The sequence below is a fragment of the Palaemon carinicauda genome, chromosome 18, assembly GCF_036898095.1.
Source record: "Palaemon carinicauda isolate YSFRI2023 chromosome 18, ASM3689809v2, whole genome shotgun sequence".
Lineage (NCBI taxonomy): Eukaryota > Metazoa > Arthropoda > Malacostraca > Decapoda > Palaemonidae > Palaemon > Palaemon carinicauda.
In genome coordinates, this window is record NC_090742.1 from 60,194,188 (window position 1) to 60,212,454 (window position 18,267).

General features: G+C 35.4%; 2 protein-coding genes across 4 annotated transcripts in view; both read right to left on the bottom strand.

Moving 5' to 3' along the window:
- Positions 1–1,399: 1,399 nt before the first annotated feature.
- LOC137657079 (uncharacterized) lies at positions 1,400–7,910 on the bottom strand. Its single transcript, XM_068391442.1, has 5 exons — positions 7,705–7,910; positions 3,890–3,954; positions 2,873–2,944; positions 2,458–2,586; positions 1,400–2,341 (listed from the first exon to the last, which is right to left on the bottom strand). Exons 2-5 carry the CDS (start codon positions 3,950–3,952, stop codon positions 1,466–1,468), a joined length of 1,140 nt encoding a protein of 379 aa, XP_068247543.1. The 5' UTR covers positions 3,953–3,954; positions 7,705–7,910; the 3' UTR covers positions 1,400–1,465.
- Positions 7,911–10,025: 2,115 nt separating this feature from the next.
- LOC137657829 (uncharacterized) overlaps positions 10,026–18,267 on the bottom strand; it is a 66,953-nt gene continuing 58,711 nt past the window's right edge. Inside the window, exons 8-10 of one of the 3 annotated variants that reach the window (XM_068392398.1) lie at positions 17,595–17,841; positions 16,851–17,047; positions 10,026–10,970 (exon numbers count right to left, since the gene is read on the bottom strand). In XM_068392398.1, the coding sequence (XP_068248499.1) occupies positions 10,268–10,970; positions 16,851–17,047; positions 17,595–17,841 (1,147 nt within the window). In that variant the 3' untranslated portion in view covers positions 10,026–10,267. The remainder of the gene's footprint in view (positions 10,971–16,850; positions 17,048–17,594; positions 17,842–18,267) is intronic. The other 2 variants (XM_068392399.1, XM_068392400.1) reach the window with 2 other exon arrangements.

Below are 18,267 nucleotides of genomic sequence, written 5' to 3' on the forward strand. Positions count from 1 at the left end.
ATTTTTCTATTGGTCATATTTTCATTTCATGAGATATTCAATAGATTTTTCCTAGTTTATCATCTTCTTTCAGCATAGCTTCTTCTCTGACAAATATATAATAATGTATAGTAACTTGCTGACGCGAAGAATCATAAAAATTAATTAATTTTTATCTAACATTTTACACATTATTCCTTTCTATTTTCGTCCCTTCTAAACATTCTCTTATGAAAGACTATATGAATTCTAAGCGACCAAGGGAGACAGTTTAACTATTACAGGTAGTGGGCTGACCAAGACACCAGCCACCCGTTGAGATACTACCGCTATAAAGTTATAGGGTCCTTTGACTGGCCAGTGAGTACTACATTGGGTCTCTCTCTCTCCCTCTCTCTCTCTCTCTCTCTCTCTCTCTCTCTCTCTCTCTCTCTCTCTCTCTCTCTCTCTCTCTCTCTCTCTCTCTCTCTCTCTCTCTCTCGTTATGGCTCATTTCATCTTCACACAAAAGAGTCTGGCTTATTCTTCTCCTCTTTCCTCATACATTTAACAACACTGAAACTACCAAACAATTCTTCTTATATCAAGTGGCTAACTACTGCACTGCAATTGTTCAGTGGCTACTTTCCTCTTAGCAAGGGTAGAAAGGACTCTTTAGCTATGGTAAACAGCTCTTCTAGGAGAAGGACAATCCAAAATCAAACCATTGTTCTTTAGTCTCGGGTAGTGTCATAGCCTCTATACCATGGTCCTCCATTGTCTTTGGTTAGCTCTTGCTTGAGGGTACACTCGGGCTCACTATTCTAGTTTCTCTTCCTCTTGTTATTTTGAAGATTTTATAGTTTATATATGAAAGATTTATTTTAGTATTATTGATGTCAGGTTCTTCCCCTTTCTCTTGCCATCATCATTCGTGATTATAACTGGAAGTACTTATATTCATTGAATTTGTAAATTTTGGTCATAAGGCCCAGAGTTTGTTTAGTAACATCCAAATTTTATGTATATTTATCAGTAATTCTGTCTTCTTTTGAAGGATGGTATAACAGTGGGGAAGAACTGTGGTTGCACGGAGAATTTACAGTTAGAATTTGGAGTCTCTAGAAATAACTAGAAAAAGGTAAGACGGAAAAACAGCTAAATATAAATACTTTATTTGACACTAAAGTGAGTACAATGATATAATATTTCCTTATTTAATCCTAAAACCCTTGCTGAAATCCAGGAGGTAACATCTGCTGTGCATAATTTTTTAGAATGATTTATTGTTAATTTGTTCTCTTCATTTATTTATTTCCTTTCCTCACTGGGCTATTTTTCCCTGTTGGAGCCCCTGGGCTTATAGCATCATGCTTTTCCAACTAGGGTTGTAGCTTGGATAGTAATAATAATAATAATAATAATAATAATAATAATAATAATAATAATAATAATAATAATGTGCTCTTACTCTGAATGTGTTTTCTGTTCTGTTAAATTCCTACCCTTACCAATAAAGTACAGTCTGAGAAGCAAGGGAACTAGCCTGGATAGACAGCGTAAGGAACTGCTTCCCATTAGGTCTGGAGGAATTAGCCGCAAACACGTGAATAGTTTTCACGAGTGTACTGTTATCTCTCAGCTGATCCAAGAACACCCTTCCTCCTACATAAGACATGTAACAGCTACATAACCAAATACTGGCGTACTTTCGGCTCAGAGAGGCTGTTATGTTACCCGCCCATTCTGCCCTGCTATCCGTAATGTGGTCCAAGCGGAGAGTGAACCTGTCCTTCGCAAAAGAAATCTGGGGAATGTCATCAGACGATACAGTGCTTTGCAGAACCAGGTGAATTTCTAGATCCTGCAGAAGCTCGAGGTAGGGCAGACAGTCACTCAACAGAGATATGACTTCAATTGCTGCTATCTTAACCTTTAGAACTTCTAGGTACCGAATGACCGGCAGAGTTGGGTTGGCGGGTGGTTGCCTAGCCGATGGGAAGTCTTCTTCGCTGCTCTCGGCAGTCTTGTCGTTATTGTAAAAGAGGTCAGCTGCTTTGACCCCCAGATGACAAGAAAGCCGTCGCAGTCTGAACTTGGCTGTGTTTATAAGACAGGGCAGTAACAGGTAATCAGAGGTCTGCATGTCATTCTTAGACAAGAAGTCTCCCTCCAGCAAAAGGTTAACTGAGCAGGAGGACTTAGTCAGAGCAGAAATGAACCTTGGCAGAGCGTTATAGTCAGATGAGTCACTGTCATCAGGAAGTACAAGGGCCACCATTGAAGGTTTGCAGTACCCCAGCAATAGCGACATGCCCTTGGTTATACCTCTAGCGAATAGTTGCCATTCTCGACGCCAATGGGCTCTGCATTGGCAGTTGATCTGTTGAGTACAATACAGGTTTTTAGGATGTTTAAAATGAGTTTTGGATTCATAATTACATAGGTATGAAAACACAGTTGATGTAGAGAGTGATAGAGCGATTAACGTGTACTAACATCTTTCAGGGACTGAAGGACTCCTTCGAGCCCGGCCAAAAGCCATGGTTCATTGGTTGCGAGGGTGACCTCAGCTTCTTTCGGTTTTAACACCTTTGCCAGACCAGCTGTGGATTCCCAACACTCTGCCTGGTGGAAACAAGATGAACTCTACCTATTATAATCATAACTGTTGTTGGTGTTGATATATAACTGAAAATACACAAACACTCGTGAATGCCAAGCATAAAAACCTTTTGTAATCAATAGAAAACATATATATATAAATCTAATCTTACAAGGGAGGTAAACTTATGTACAGTATGTTTTACTGATGGAAACAACAAAGATAATACAGAAAAAAATGCTATTTAGATAAGTTTTCTTGATTGCAAATGACACATGGGGGTATCTGGAAAAAAAAATCTGAATTTACCTGAAAATGTTCGTCCTGTAGATTCCATTCTCCTAAACTCTGTCTGGCATTCTTAGCAAGAGATGGTTTCTCCTGGGGAAGGAATACTCTCTACATATAGGTTCATGTATACATATACAGTATATACTTTATATATATATCATTATTGATGACATTTTCCATAACATTACAAACTACGCTGCAAATCCAGTTGGTACACTGAACATGGAGTAGGATTGCACTTAAGAATTTGACACATACGGCCCAGCGCTGGGTCCTCGGAGACGAATCAGCACATATGAGCAACTGGGTGGAAAACCAACCGTTGTACTATGAAGTAAAAGTTAGAAATTGGATAACAAGATGGAAGAAACAAAGTGTGAACGGAGGTATAAAGGAAGTTCAAAAAGCAGGTGCAGCTTGGGGCCAAAAAGATGTTTAGTTAGCCTATTGAAAACGTCCCTGTCTGGGAATCTGTTGGATGGAAGTTAGGGCTCGGCCAGACCAAGCGCGGCTAGCGGCGAGGTTAGCGACAAGAGGTTATGGCGGCAAATTAAAACCTTAGGTATCTTATGTAGGTGGCCAGATAGGAGGCGCGGGAAGCCTCGCGCCTCCTATCTGGCCACCTACATAAGATACCCAAGGTTTCAATTTGCCGCCATAACCTCTTGTCGCTAACCTCGCCGCTAGCCGCTCTTGGTCTGGCCGGGCCCTTAGAGATTTGCCCAAGCTCGATAGTCTGGTAGTGTCTGCAACCACACCATCAATGTGAGCTTGGAATTGCCTATAGTTATACCAGGTAAATCATCAACAGTCATTGCTTGGCCCTAGCTTGATGGGGGGGGGGCCTTGAACGCTGATCATATGTAAACATGGTCAGCTTCTAGGATATTGTCTCATCTTGCCTCTATCATTCATGAGCCACTTTTTAAGACCAGTAAGTAATGCCTACAGTCCACCGTTTGATGTGCGCTCGTGGCACCACTCCCTGTGAGGGATCATAGAGTTGTAATGCCCTACCTGTGCTTCCCATCTTACCTTGACAACCGACCACCAGGTAATGAAGGTCTTGATGTCGTGAACAACTGGCTTCGTCTTCATCTCTGTCAGAGAAAAATAGTGTTGGAACTTCAGAGCTGGAATTCGGAGAGGTATCTTATACACATATAAAAAAAACTATCAGAAATAGATCTCACGATTTCCCAGCTTAAAGGTGTTCAGAAATAGTTTCTATAAACTTGAGTTTGAATTCTGTGTGAAGATTCTTTTGGGAGAGTATATAAATAGGGCAAGTTTGAAAATTAAGTTTAATTCCACTAAAATCTATCTAGTGCCATGTCCTCGACGTGGGCTGTCAATTGCCTCCACCTGGTTCTGTCTCTAGCTCTCTGTATTAATTGTTCAGCTGTTACAGTCTCATCTACATCTTCCAGTAAGCTCTCCAGAAACTTTATTCTTTGTCAGCCTCTTGCTCTTCTCCCCTCTATCTTTCCCATAAGACACAAAATCTTGACCTTTTCTCTTCTTATTGCACGTCCCAGATATTCCATCTGATTCCTCCTTATCACTTTTAGAAGTGATCTCTCCTGATTCACTCTTCTCAATATCTCCTCTTTTTCTTCTGTCTCAGTTCATGGAATCTTCAACATTCTTCTGTAAAACCACAATTCAGCTGCATTTATCTTATCTTTCAAGTTCTTGTTTAATGCCTATATCTCATATGTCTCTGAGCCGCAAGTAAGTGTTGACCACATATAGGTTTTCAGTGTTCTAACTCGTATTTGAATTCCTATCCTGTTATTGGTCAATAGAGTTTTCAGATTGTTGATTGATGAAGTGCAAAAGTTCACTAAGATAAACAATACTCATAATTCTTCTTCATACACTGAATAGTCTGGCCTATTCTTTAAAGATTCTCCTCTGTCCTCATACACCTGACCACACTGAGATTACCAAACAATTCTCCTTCTCTCAAGGGCTTAACTACTGCACAGTAATTGTACAGTGGGTAATTTCCTCTTGGTAAGGGTAGAAGAGACTGTAGCTATGGTAAGCTGCTCTTCTAGGAGAGGGACACTCCAAAATCAAACCATCGATCTCTTAGTCTTGGGTAGTGCCATAGCCTCTGTACCATGGTCTTCCATTGTCTTGAGTTAGAGTTCTCTTTCTTTAGGGTACACTCGGGCACACTATTCTATCTAATTTCTCTTCCTCTTGTTTTGTTAGATTGTTTAGTTTATATATGAGATATTTATTTTAATGTTGTCACTATTCTTAAAATATTTAATTTTCCCTTGTTTCCTTTCCTCACTGAGCTCTTTTCCCTGTTGGGGAACCTGGGCTTATAGCATCCTGCTTTTCCAATTAGGGTTGTAGGTTATCAATTAATAACAATAATAATACTCATAAAATGATAACCAGTTTAATATGAACTTGTTTCTAGCTTTAACTCTCTTCTCAGGTTGAATGGTTGAGTCCAGACGTCCATATCAGGCCTCTCTTCCTTTTCATACATAGTGGATGAAAGTTCTCACGTAAGGCCTGTGAAATCTAAGTTACCAAAAAAAGATTTAATTCTTTTGAAGAAATTATTCTATTTGTATTTCAATGTTTGATTTATTTTGACTTTCGATATACGAAAATGTTGCAAATCTATATTTGGATTAGAAATAATAATAATAATAATAATAATAATAATAATAATAATAATAATAATAATAATAATAATTTGAAATTATAAAATATTCCTATATCATTATTATTACTTGCTAAGCTGCAACCCTAGTTGGAAGAGCAGGATGCTATAAGCCCAAGGGCTCCAACAAGGAAAATAGCCCAATGAGGAAATCAAACTAGAACTGATGAACAATTAATATAAAATATTTCAAGCACAATAACATTAAAATAAATCTTCTATATATAAACTATAAAAAAAATTATGTCAGCCAGTTCAACATAAAATTATTCGCTGCAAGTTTGAACTTTGGATGTTCAAAACCCTCAAAGACACGCGAAGGCTCCATATGTTTTGGCTTAGAGTTCTCTTGGTTGAGGGTACGCTCGGGCACACTATTCCATCTTATTTCTCTTCCACTTGCTTTGTTAAAGTTTTTATAGTATATATAGAAAATATTCATTCTGATGTTGTTGCTCTTCTTAAAATAGTTTAGTTTTCTTTGTTTCCTTTCCTCACTGAGCTATTTTCGCTGTTGGAGCCCCTTGGGCTTATAGCATCCTGCTTTTCCAACTAGGGTCGCAGTTTAGCAAGTAATAATAATAATAATAATAATAATAATAATAATAATAATAATAATAATAATAATAATAATAATGTAAATGTCTTCCACTTTACAAATTTGTGTCACGTCGCTGGGGACAAGGGAGGCCACTCAGCGGCTATGTAATAAGGGATGAAGGTAAAGAAAGCTAAAAAGTGGGTGAACGTACTTATCAAAGACCCTTTAACAATGTCTACTGTACAGTAAATTGCTCTGACTTATCGAGAGAAGGATATTTATAAAACTAGTTACGACTTCACTTAGATTTGTCTGATAAAGTCGTGATTAGAGATTAGTTCTTTACATAAATTCTAATTTTCTACACGTATTTTAGGTTCGAGTCTTTCATTAGAAAATAGCATAGCTTTTTATTATTATTGTACAGAAAGTTTTTACTAATGCTTACGATTGATCGGTTTTCTATATCTGAAAATATTTGATTTTCCTTCTCACAGTACCAAGCAAACTCGGTTGAGTCCCTTGTCAGGCTGTGAGGAACGGAAAGGAGAGGTCCCATTTTTTCATTTGTTTAATGTAGGAAGCGCCTTGGTATATGTATGTATGTACTAAAACTTATATTATTCTATTTTCATTATCGGAAAACATCTCTCCAATTATTCACTGAAAACTTCCCAACTTAACTTTTTTAAATCTTAAAATATCACATGAAATATAAACGAATCATTTTAAATCTGAACAAACTTAGAAAGCTTTTTTTTATATGTTATCCAACTGTCACTCAATCAGCTGATCATATAAATTAATAATTTTAAATCTGAACAAACTGAGAAAGCTTTTTATATGTTATCCAACTGTCACTCAATCAGCTGATCATATAAATGAATCATTTTAAATCTGAACAAACTGAGAAAGTTTTTTTTATGTTATCCAACTGTCACTCAATCAGCTGATCATATAAATGAATCATTTTAAATCTGAACAAACTGAGAAAGTTTTTTTTATGTTATCCAACTGTCATTCAATCAGTTGATCATATAAATGAATCATTTTAAATCTGAACAAACTGAGAAAGCTTTTTTTATATGTTATCCAACTGTCACTCAATCAGCTGATCATATAAATGAATCATTTTAAATCTGAACAAACTGAGAAAGCTTTTTTTATATGTTATCCAACTGTCACTCAATCAGCTGATCATATAAATTAATAATTTTAAATCTGAACAAACTGAGAAAGCTTTTTATATGTTATCCAACTGTCACTCAATCAGCTGATCATATAAATGAATCATTTTAAATCTGAACAAACTGAGAAAGCTTTTTTTATAGGTTATCCAACTGTCACTCAATCAGCTGATCATATAAATTAATCATTTTAAATCTGAACAAACTGAGAAAGCTTTTTTTATATGTTATCCAACTGTCACTCAATCAGCTGATCATATAAATTAATCATTTTAAATCTGAACAAACTGAGAAAGCTTTTTTTATATGTTATCCAACTGTCACTCAATCAGCTGATCATATAAATTAATAATTTTAAATCTGAACAAACTGAGAAAGCTTTTTTTATATGTTATCCAACTGTCACTCAATCAGCTGATCATAACTATACCTTATCTTTGCTCCGAGAAGATACCACACCACCAGATTAGATTTTGACTCTCAGGCGATAAGGCTGGGACCCATCTCGTTATCCACAACGAAAAAAAAAGAGTGAAGATTTATCCACAGAACACTATCACATATGGAACAGATTTCTACGCTGGTGTATTCAACCAAGGGTCGTCTAGATCTGGGCGCGTCACCCAAAACAAACCGGATGCAGGTGATAACAGTAGAGGTTATCTATAGCATTTCCGTCAGTACCATAATTTAGGACCAACTAATGAATTTCAAAATTAGTAAACTATCTAAAAAAAAACAATCGTATATAAGCATGTCTTCTTCTTCTTCTTCTTCGTTCTATAGTCTTGGGTAGTGCCATAGCCTCTGTACCATGGTCTTCCACTATCTTAGGTTAGAGTTCTCTTGCTTGAGGGTACACTCAGGCACACTATTCTATCGGTTTCCTTACAGGCATGTCTTCTTCTTCTTCGTTCTATAATCTTGAATTGTGCTATTGCCTCTGTACCATGGTCTTCCACTATCTTGGGTTAGAGTTCTCTTTCTTGAGGGTACACTCAGGCACACTATTCTATCGGTTTCCTTATCTCCTTTCCTCACTGGGCTATTTTCCTTATTGGAGCCCTTGGGCTTATAGCATCCTGCTTTTCCAACAAGGGTTATAGCTTAGCTAGTAATAATAATACCGGTAATAATTTCCCACCATTATTCCTACAATAAGGGGTTGGTTGTCTGATGCACCCTTTCCAATGCCTTCGATCAAAGGCATCCTCTTCCCCCATACCTTTTCTCTCCATATCATCCTTCACCTTATCTAGCCGTCTAATTCTCTGCCTCTCTCTCGATCTTTCCCCTCGTTATAAGTTCTTCCCAAGTCCTCCTCACCTTCCATCTTCAACAGTGGTCCGCACCATCATCATCGACTCTTTACTACGCCTGCCATTCTTCTTATTGCATCATTTTCCAATCTCTCATGAAGTGGTATTCTTATTATCCGCCTCAATATTCTCATCTCTTAAGCTTTGCTTCCTCTTTTCATCTTAAAGACGTTTCATATCCTTACGTTAACATTGGCTTTATCACTGTGCTATAGATCGCGACCTTTAACTTGTTTGGCATTTCTTTATCACATACCATTTCTGCTACCTACCTTCACTTCCCCCAGGGTGCTTTTATCTTATTCTCTGCTTCAGCCTCACAACATCCCACCTATCTTATAGTAAATCCCAAGTTTCTAAATTGTGCCGACTCTGTAATAAGAGCTTATCCTGTTCCTACCTTCCTTACTGCTTACCATAACACCAGTCTTATCCACATTCACCATCAAGGGCCCCCATCTCCAAAGTCTCCTGCCACTTTAGAACTCTTCTCTGTAAGTCTTCCTCCAATGGTAATCACCAATTCATCTGCATGTAGCAACTTCAACACTCCATTTCTGATCTCTTCACTGAACACATTCATGACCAGCACACATAACAATGGGCTTGTTGATGATCCATAGTGTAATCAACTTCAAAAGTTTCAGTTTCCCCAACTGCTATTACTAGTTTTGTCCTTGATCTTTTGTACATCATCTAAAACATTTCAATAAACTTCTCTGGGGATTTCCTTCCTCAAGCACCAAAACATAATTTCTCTCTGGGACTCTCCACTTCTTCAAGCACCAAAACATAATTTCTCTCTGTGACTTTCCACTTCTTCAAGCACCAAACCATAATCAATCTTGATCTACAAAAGTACAGAAGAACATAATTTTCTTGTGGTTGCCTTACTATAAAGATGGCATCCACACTCCTTCGCCCCCTTATGAAGCCATACTGCTGTTTCTAAATCTTTACAATCTCTCATCCACTACCTTCTCAAAAACTTTCGAATCATGCTCTGTTAGTTTAACTCCCATGTTGTTACCATATTCCATGACATCACCTTTCTGCTTAAATAGGGATACCATTAGACTCTCCTCCGAGTCTTTAGATATTATTTCCTGTTCCCATAATACTCTTAATAAATCTAGCATCCATTCTTCCTCCTTTGTAGCTAGTATCTTGATCATTTCAATTTGAAACTGATGGACCTGGTGGTTTACCATTTTCCGCACACAAGCGTGTGTCTGACTACGAAAGTGCAAATATCTACCTTGCTATTTCATGACCTGCAAAGACTCACACAGGCAGAGCTGCAATGAAGGAAACTGATAGACCTGGTGTTTTACCATTTTTCACTTACAAGCGTGTGTCTGACTACGAGAGTGCAAATATCTACCTTGCTATTTCATGACTTGCAAAGACTCACACAGGCAGAGCTGCAATGAAGGAAACCACTTCTTCGTTTAAATAGTTTTTATTTTTAAGTTAACGCCACAAGAGTATAGCGGCTACAGAAACAAGTGCTCCAAGGGTGTTAATCCCAGGCAAAAGACTAACTTCCGCGAAGCGATCTACAATATGCATAGCATTGTAATAGTTTTTTTTGTGTTTACACAGCTTCGTCTCCGGAGGACCCTCCCCCTCCAAAAAAAAGGAAAAGCCCAAATTGAGGGGTTTCCCAGTTCACTACTGGTGGTGGTGATGTTCTCCCCCTCCACCTCCTTCAGATACTTCAGCCGATACGTTGTGTTTATCCTTGCGAGGGCGTCCACGGCCTGCCCTCCTATGTCCGCGTCCATTGCGCTTCTGGCGATTCTCAGGGCGGCCTTCCTGTTCTTGCGCGGCATTCTGGAGACCTCGCTTCTGGTCCGCCAGAGCCGAGGATGAAGTGGCGGTAGAGGGATGATTGTTGCTGGTGGAGCTGCCTCCGCCATCACCTACCGAGCCGTCTCTCCCGTGTCGCCCTCCGCGATTACCCTGGGAGGAGTCTCTGCCAGATGGTCCAGGCTGTGCCATCGCCTCCGATCTCCCTCTGGAGTCATCCCTCTGCGAGTGGTACTGGTTACGAGCTCCTCCCGTGCCTCTGGTTAAAGAGGGTGGTCGCTGCCCTTCGCCACCTCTCGACTGTGTCTGATGGACAGGAAGCTCGCCGTTGACGGCACCTTTAGTATCCTGTCTCTCGTGTTGCTGTTGGTGTTGCCTCTGCCGGGTCCTCCCTCGTCCGTACTGTCTTCCCCTACCCCTATGCTGCTGCTGCTGCTGCTGCTGTGATTGCTGTTGTTGCTGCTGCTGCTGTGGCTGTGGCTGTTCTACCTGGTACCGCGGTGCTGCTGTTATGGAAGGGAGAGTAGTAGTAGTAGTAGTCCCCCATCCGTCGCGTTCACTCGACCTGAAGTTAGAACGGAAAAGCGTTAGCGAACGACAACAGTAAATGGCTCTGTCGTAGTCTTATTTTCACTATTGAACAAAATGAAACAAGTGTTTACCATAATGTGATCCATATTTTCTATGGACTGTGATTTGGAATATAATTATAATATGCAGTTGTGTATGCACAGTTCATAGGAATAATCACGTGACATGCCTCCATGCGCGTTCAGTGTATTTACATGGTACTGAGAACCGTGTGGCAGAATTTTGCTGTGAAAGCGCATATTAGTGAGAGAGAGAGAGAGAGAGAGAGAGAGAGAGAGAGAGAGAGAGAGAGAGAGAGAGAGAGAGATAATTAAATCTATCCCATTTTCTCCTTATCCACTTACAGAGTATCTTATATTTCATTTTCAAGACCCAATTTCTACAATCGTGTCATTTTTGTCTTATTTCTAACCTGTCAAACTTCCCGTCAACTTACCAAATAATAATATTCATCCTGTTGAAAAAAAATCTTATGCAACATTGTCCCACATATGTTGGTAAGAGTTGCATCACAACATAATTGTTATTTACATTATTGCACAAGTTACGAGATACAATACAAATCGGGCGGCCAATTTGGAAATGAAAACACCTCAAAAAAAAAAAAAAAAAAAAAAAAACTAGTTTCTTCATTAGTCCAGAGGTGAGATTTGCTATATTCTCTTCTTTCCTACCTTGTTCAATGGTGGACGTTCTTGCAACAGTTGATACAACATTTAGGAGAGAGAGAGAGAGAGAGAGAGAGAGAGAGAGAGAGAGAGAGAGAGAGAGAGATAAAAACTGACGATCAAAATCCATAGTGCCAAAAAAACTGTACAATTGTCTGTGGGTTGACAACGCCAAAAGAAAAATCACAAACATTTGAACTTCCCTTATCAATGAGTCCTTGAATTTTTTTTCTTACATTTTTCTCATTGCGCGAAAAGCCATGCTGATAACTGTCAATCAATCAATCAAATGCATACGCCTCTTGCTTGCATGCTTCAACTAAGCAGGTCATATAGGCTAAGTCTTCAGGAATCTCTATTATCGTTTTGTATTTTACAAACGCCTGTTGTGGTGTTTTGGATCAAATTTCTTAGTGTAAGGAATAACTGAAGATTGGAATCTAATGTGAATAGTAATATTTTTTTTTTTTTGTGAGGGGGGGGGGGGGCATTTTATGAACATTGACGTTCAATTTGCTATATCTTAGGAAATATTTTAGCATTAATTAAAATATACAATTTTCCGTGGATGTATGATAAAATAACCCACAATTTATGGAAGAAATTAAATTTATTGAGCTTTCAAAGGGACTATCTCCATTCCTCTTCTGAAAAAGGGAGATGTTTCTTCGAAAACTTAATAAATTTCACATACAATTTATGAAAAAAAATAAATTTATTGAGCTTTCGAAGGGACCATCTCCTCTCCTCTTCTTCTGAAGAAGGGAGATGGCCCTTCGAAAGCTAAATAAATTTCGTTTATTCATAAATTGTATGTGAAATTTATTGAGCTCTCGAAGGGACCATCTCTTCTCCTCTTCTTCTGAAGAAGGGAGATGGTCTTTCGAAAGCTAAATAAATTTCGTTTATTCATAAATTGTGGGTTATTTCATTTATATTAGCACCGTTTTAAGCAAAATAGGTTAGGCAATATGGTTCAAGTTTAGCCAAAATTGTTGGGTAATATTCTGGGCAAATATGAGTTATGGGTTATTTCATTTATGTTAGCATCGTTTCAAGCAAAATAGGTTAGGCAATATGGTTTAGGTTTAGCCAAAATTATTAGGTAATATTTTAGGCAAATATGAGTTATGGGTTATGGGTTATTTCATTTATGTTAGCATCGTTTTAAGCAAAATATGCTAGGCAATATGGTTAAGGTTTAGCCAAAATTGTTGGGTAATATTTTGGGCAAATATTAGGCAAAATTACACGGCAATATTCTAGAAAAAAAAAGTTAGGCAATATCTTAAGTTGATAGGATCTCCTTTATGGCCAAATTGGTTATGTAATACATTAAAAAATATTGGTTTGGCATAATTCTAGGCAAAAATTTTCGTTGACAATTCCAGTCCAGTTGAATTAAGCAGTATTTTACACAATAGGGGGTCAGGCAATATTTTAGGGAAAAATTGTTTAGTTAATATTTTAGGAAAAATCGTCAGGGGGAAGTATTTTAGATAAAATGAGTCAAGCAACATTATAGGTATGACTTGTTAGGCCCCATTTTAGGTAAAACGTCTTTGGCCCCATTTTAGGTAAAACGTCTTTGGCCCCATTTTAGGTAAAACTTCTTTGGCCCCAATTTAGGTAAAACTGAATTGGGAATATTCAAGTTAAATTGATTAAGAAACATTTTAGGTAAACTTGATTATGCATCATTTTAGACAAAATTGATTAAGAAATATTTTAGAAAAAATTGTTTATGCATCATTTTAGACAAAATTGATTAAGAAACATTTTAGACAAAATTGATTAAGAAAAATTTTAGACAAAACTAGTTCAGAAATATTTTAGACAAAATTGATTAAGAAACATTTTAGACAAAACTAGTTAAGAAATATTTGAGACAAAATTGATTAAGAAACATTTTAGACAAAACTAGTTAAGAAATATTTTAGACAAAATTGATTAAAAAACATTTTGGCAAAATCTATGAAGAAACACTTTAGACAAAATCTGTTAAGAAACATTTTAGACAAAATCGATTAAGAAACATTCAAGTTAAATTGATTAAGAAACATTTAAGTTAAATTGATCAAGAAACATTAAAGTTAAATTGATCAAGAAACATTTTAGACAAAATTGCCAAGAAACATTTTAAGACAAAATTGCTAAAGAAACACGTTACGAAAAATTGGAATCGCGACTTCAATTTTGACCCAAATTGTATAAAATATTGTACAAAATATTGGCTATTCTATGCAAAGGTCTAAAGCTGCCTCATTCTGCATATTAATTATTAATATTAATAATAATAATAATTCTTAAAATGGGGGATTTAAAATAATCAGACCTAAAGTTATTCCTTGGAGATCTTCCTTGAAGACCAACTTTTGAGGAAAGTCAAAAGTGACGTGTGTGTGTGATTGCGTTTGTTTGTGTTTGTGTGTTTGTGTGTGTGTGTGTGTGTGTGTGTGTGTGTAAGTGAGCAAGATAACGCAAGCTATAAATGGTGACAAAATTAGTTTCCACGAGAACAAAGTATTGGAACAAAGTGAGAACCGGCTAAGACCGGAGCATTCACCATTATCATCATCATCAACTTTCAAATTTGAAAAAAAAAAAACACGATTCACAAATGCAAGACAACAAGTCATATGAAAACAAACAAGTAAAATATGACCACAAATTGATATAAAATAAATTAAAATTAAGACCAAAAGTTGATATAAAATAAATAAAAAATTAAGACCACAAGTTGATATAAATCAAATCAAAATTAAGACCAAAAGTTGACATAAAATAAATCAAAATTAAGACCAAAAGTTGAAATAAAATAAATCAAAATTAAGACCAAAAGTTGATATAAATCAAATCAAAATTAAGACCAAAAGTTGACATAAAATAAATCAAAATTAAGACCAAAAGTTGATATAAATCAAATCAAAATTAAGACCAAAAGTTGACATAAAATAAATCAAAATTAAGACCAAAAGTTGATATAAATCAAATCAAAATTAAGACCAAAAGTTGACATAAAATAAATCAAAATTAAGACCAAAAGTTGATATAAATCAAATCAAAATTAAGACCAAAAGTTGACATAAAATAAATCAAAATTAAGACCAAAAGTTGACATAAAATAAATCAAAATTAAGACCAAAAGTTGACATAAATCAAATCAAAATTAAGACCAAAAGTTGACATAAAATAAATCAAAATTAAGACCAAAAGTTGACATAAAATAAATCAAAATTAAGACCAAAAGTTGATATAAATCAAATCAAAATTAAGACCAAAAGTTGACATAAAATAAATCAAAATTAAGACCAAAAGTTGATATAAATCAAATCAAAATTAAGACCAAAAGTTGACATAAAATAAATCAAAATTAAGACCAAAAGTTGACATAAAATAAATCAAAATTAAGACCAAAAGTTGATATAAATCAAATCAAAATTAAGACCAAAAGTTGACATAAAATAAATCAAAATTAAGACCAAAAGTTGATATAAATCAAATCAAAATTAAGACCAAAAGTTGACATAAAATAAATCAAAATTAAGACCAAAAGTTGACATAAAATAAATCAAAATTAAGACCAAAAGTTGACATAAATCAAATCAAAATTAAGACCAAAAGTTGACATAAAATAAATCAAAATTAAGACCAAAAGTTGACATAAAATAAATCAAAATTAAGACCAAAAGTTGATATAAATCAAATCAAAATTAAGACCAAAAGTTGACATAAAATAAATCAAAATTAAGACCAAAAGTTGATATAAATCAAATCAAAATTAAGACCATAAGTTGATATTAAATAAATAAAAATTAAGAACAAAGGTGAAAAAAAAGATAAAAATTAAGACCAAAAGTTGATATAAAATAATTCAGAATTAAGACCATAAGTTGATATAAAATAAATAAAAAATTAAGACCACAAGTTGATATAAATCAAATCAAAATTAAGACCAAAAATTGATATAAATTAAATCAAAATTAAGACCAAAAGTTGATAAAAAATAAATCAAAATTAAGACCAAAAGTTGATAAAAAATAAATCAAAATTAAGACCAAAAGTTGATAAAAAATAAATCAAAATTAAGACCAAAAATTGATATAAATTAAATAAAAATTAAGACCAAAAGTTGATAAAAAATAAATCAAAATTAAGACCAAAAGTTGATAGAAAATAAATCAAAATTAAGACCAAAAGTTGATAAAAAGTAAATCAAAATTAAGACCAAAAGTTGATAAAAAATAAATCAAAATTAAGACCACAAGTTGAAAAAAAGATAAAAATTAAGACAAGTTGATATATAATAAATAAAATTTAAGACCAAAAGTTGATATAAAATAAATCAGAATTAAGACCATAAGTTGATATAAATCAAATCAAAATTAAGACCAAAAGTTGATATACATTAAATCAAAATTAAGACCAAAAATTGATATAAATTAAATCAAAATTAAGACCAAAAGTTAAAAAAATAAATCAAAATTAAGACCAAAAGTTGATAAAAAATAAATCAAAATTAAGACCAAAAGTTGATATAAAATAAATCAAAATTAAGACCAAAAGTTGATAAAAAATAAATCAAAATTAAGACCAAAAGTTGATAAAAAATAAATCAAAATTAAGACCACAAGTTGAAAAAAAGATAAAAATTAAGACAAGTTGATATATAATAAATAAAATTTAAGACCAAAAGTTGATATAAAATAAATCAAAATGAAGACCATAAGTTGATATAAAAATATAAAAAATACAAAATCATTTTTTTATAAATAAAGAATTTTTGGGGACTTGATTTTTCAAATAATGAAAATATATTTTTTTTGACTTTTTAAATGTAAAATAAATAAAAAATCAAGACCAAACGTTAATTTAAAAATTAAAAATTACAAGTCGATAAAAAAACATACCATATGAAGATAAATATGAAAAGAACTATTTTTGAAAAATTAAGATTATTTTTTCAAAATACTGATAATATTATTTTGGATATTTTTAATATAAAATAAAAATCAAGACCAAAACTTGATATTGAAAAAAAAAAAAATTACTATATGAAGAAAAATATGAAAAGCACTTTTTCAAAAAAAAATTAATTCTATAATTTTTGATTTTTCAAAATGCTGAAAATATTTTTTTTTTTTTTTTTGATGTTTTTTTTTTCGAATGGCTTCTCATATTCTAACCTGTCACCATTCATCACGACACGTCGAGCTGGGCTGGCCCCTTGCGCCGCCGGAGGGCGGGGTTGGTACTGCTGCCTTAAGGGAGGGAAGCGAGGTGCCTGTCTGTCTGTCTGTAGCTGGGGGCGGGCGGCGTTAGCCGGGTCGTCAAGCTGGTGCTGACCCCTCGGGGGGGAGGCGGCCCCCGCCAGTCTATTGATCTGATCACAAACGATTTCCAAACTTAAGCTACTACTCTTCTGCCCTATATCTTATTTTTTGGGGCTCAAGTCATGTCGTCCCGATGGAAGGTTCCTTCAGCATCTTCCTGAGGGTAAGCTACTGAAGGAACCTTCCATCAGGACGTCATGGCTATCTCACCCAAAAAATAGATTTTTCGCTTCGCTCAAAATCCGTTAATATCTCTATTTCAAATATAGCTCTAAGCCGACACTTATAGAAGCAATGTTTTTAATACTTTAATGATAATTAAAGCAATGAGCAACTTAAAATAAGGAGAAAAGTATATATATATAAGGACTATAAATGACGTCATCATTCATATGTCAAATGGCCAGAAACATGCGGTGGTCTATTTCAATTCAAAATAAAAAAACTTCCTTCCAGCTCATAATCCCATGCAATGAACAGTGTGAAATTAAACCCCCCCAATCTATGGCAATTACGTTATGATCAGTAATTGAATTCATCGCGACACAGAAATAATAATAAAAAATGAAATTAGAAAAAATAAAAAACGATGCTCACATGTCTGGCGTGCGGGGAAGAGGAGTTCTTTGGTCCCCGGGGAGAGCTAGGGGGGAGGGGAACTGTGCGAGGGGGTTGTCTGGGAGGGGGGCGGGGAGGTGGCAGATGGGGAGGAGCCACCACCCTCACGTTGTTGCTAAGGGGCGGGGCGGTGGTGGTGGTGGTTGTGGTGGTGGTGGTGATGGTGGTGGTGGAGAGAGTAGAGGTGGTGTTGGTGGAGTTATCGCTCGCCGTCTCCAACACTTGCCTGACGAGACAACAACGAAGAAGAAACAAAAAATATTTGCTCTTAGTGAGTGACAGACAAAATAGTAGATAGATAGACAAAACAGAGATGAAGATGGAAGGTAGTTATAGACATAATTAACTTTTCTATGATAAAATAACTATATTTTTTTCATATTTATTTTGTGAGTAAAAATTGTACTACTCTACTACAAAAGTTGTACTGAGGGATAGTTGACAATATTCTACCATAAAATATTTTCAAGGTATTAGAGTTGTCCCTCGGTAAATATAAAATGGTACTATAATCACCGCAGAGATTCCAGGCGAAATAAGCCCCGCCCCTGATGATGTCATAGCCAATCATGAGACAATGTGCTTAGCTATGACGTCATCAGGGGGTGGGGCTTATTTTGTCCAGAATCTTTGCAGCCTCTAGTCGCAGCAC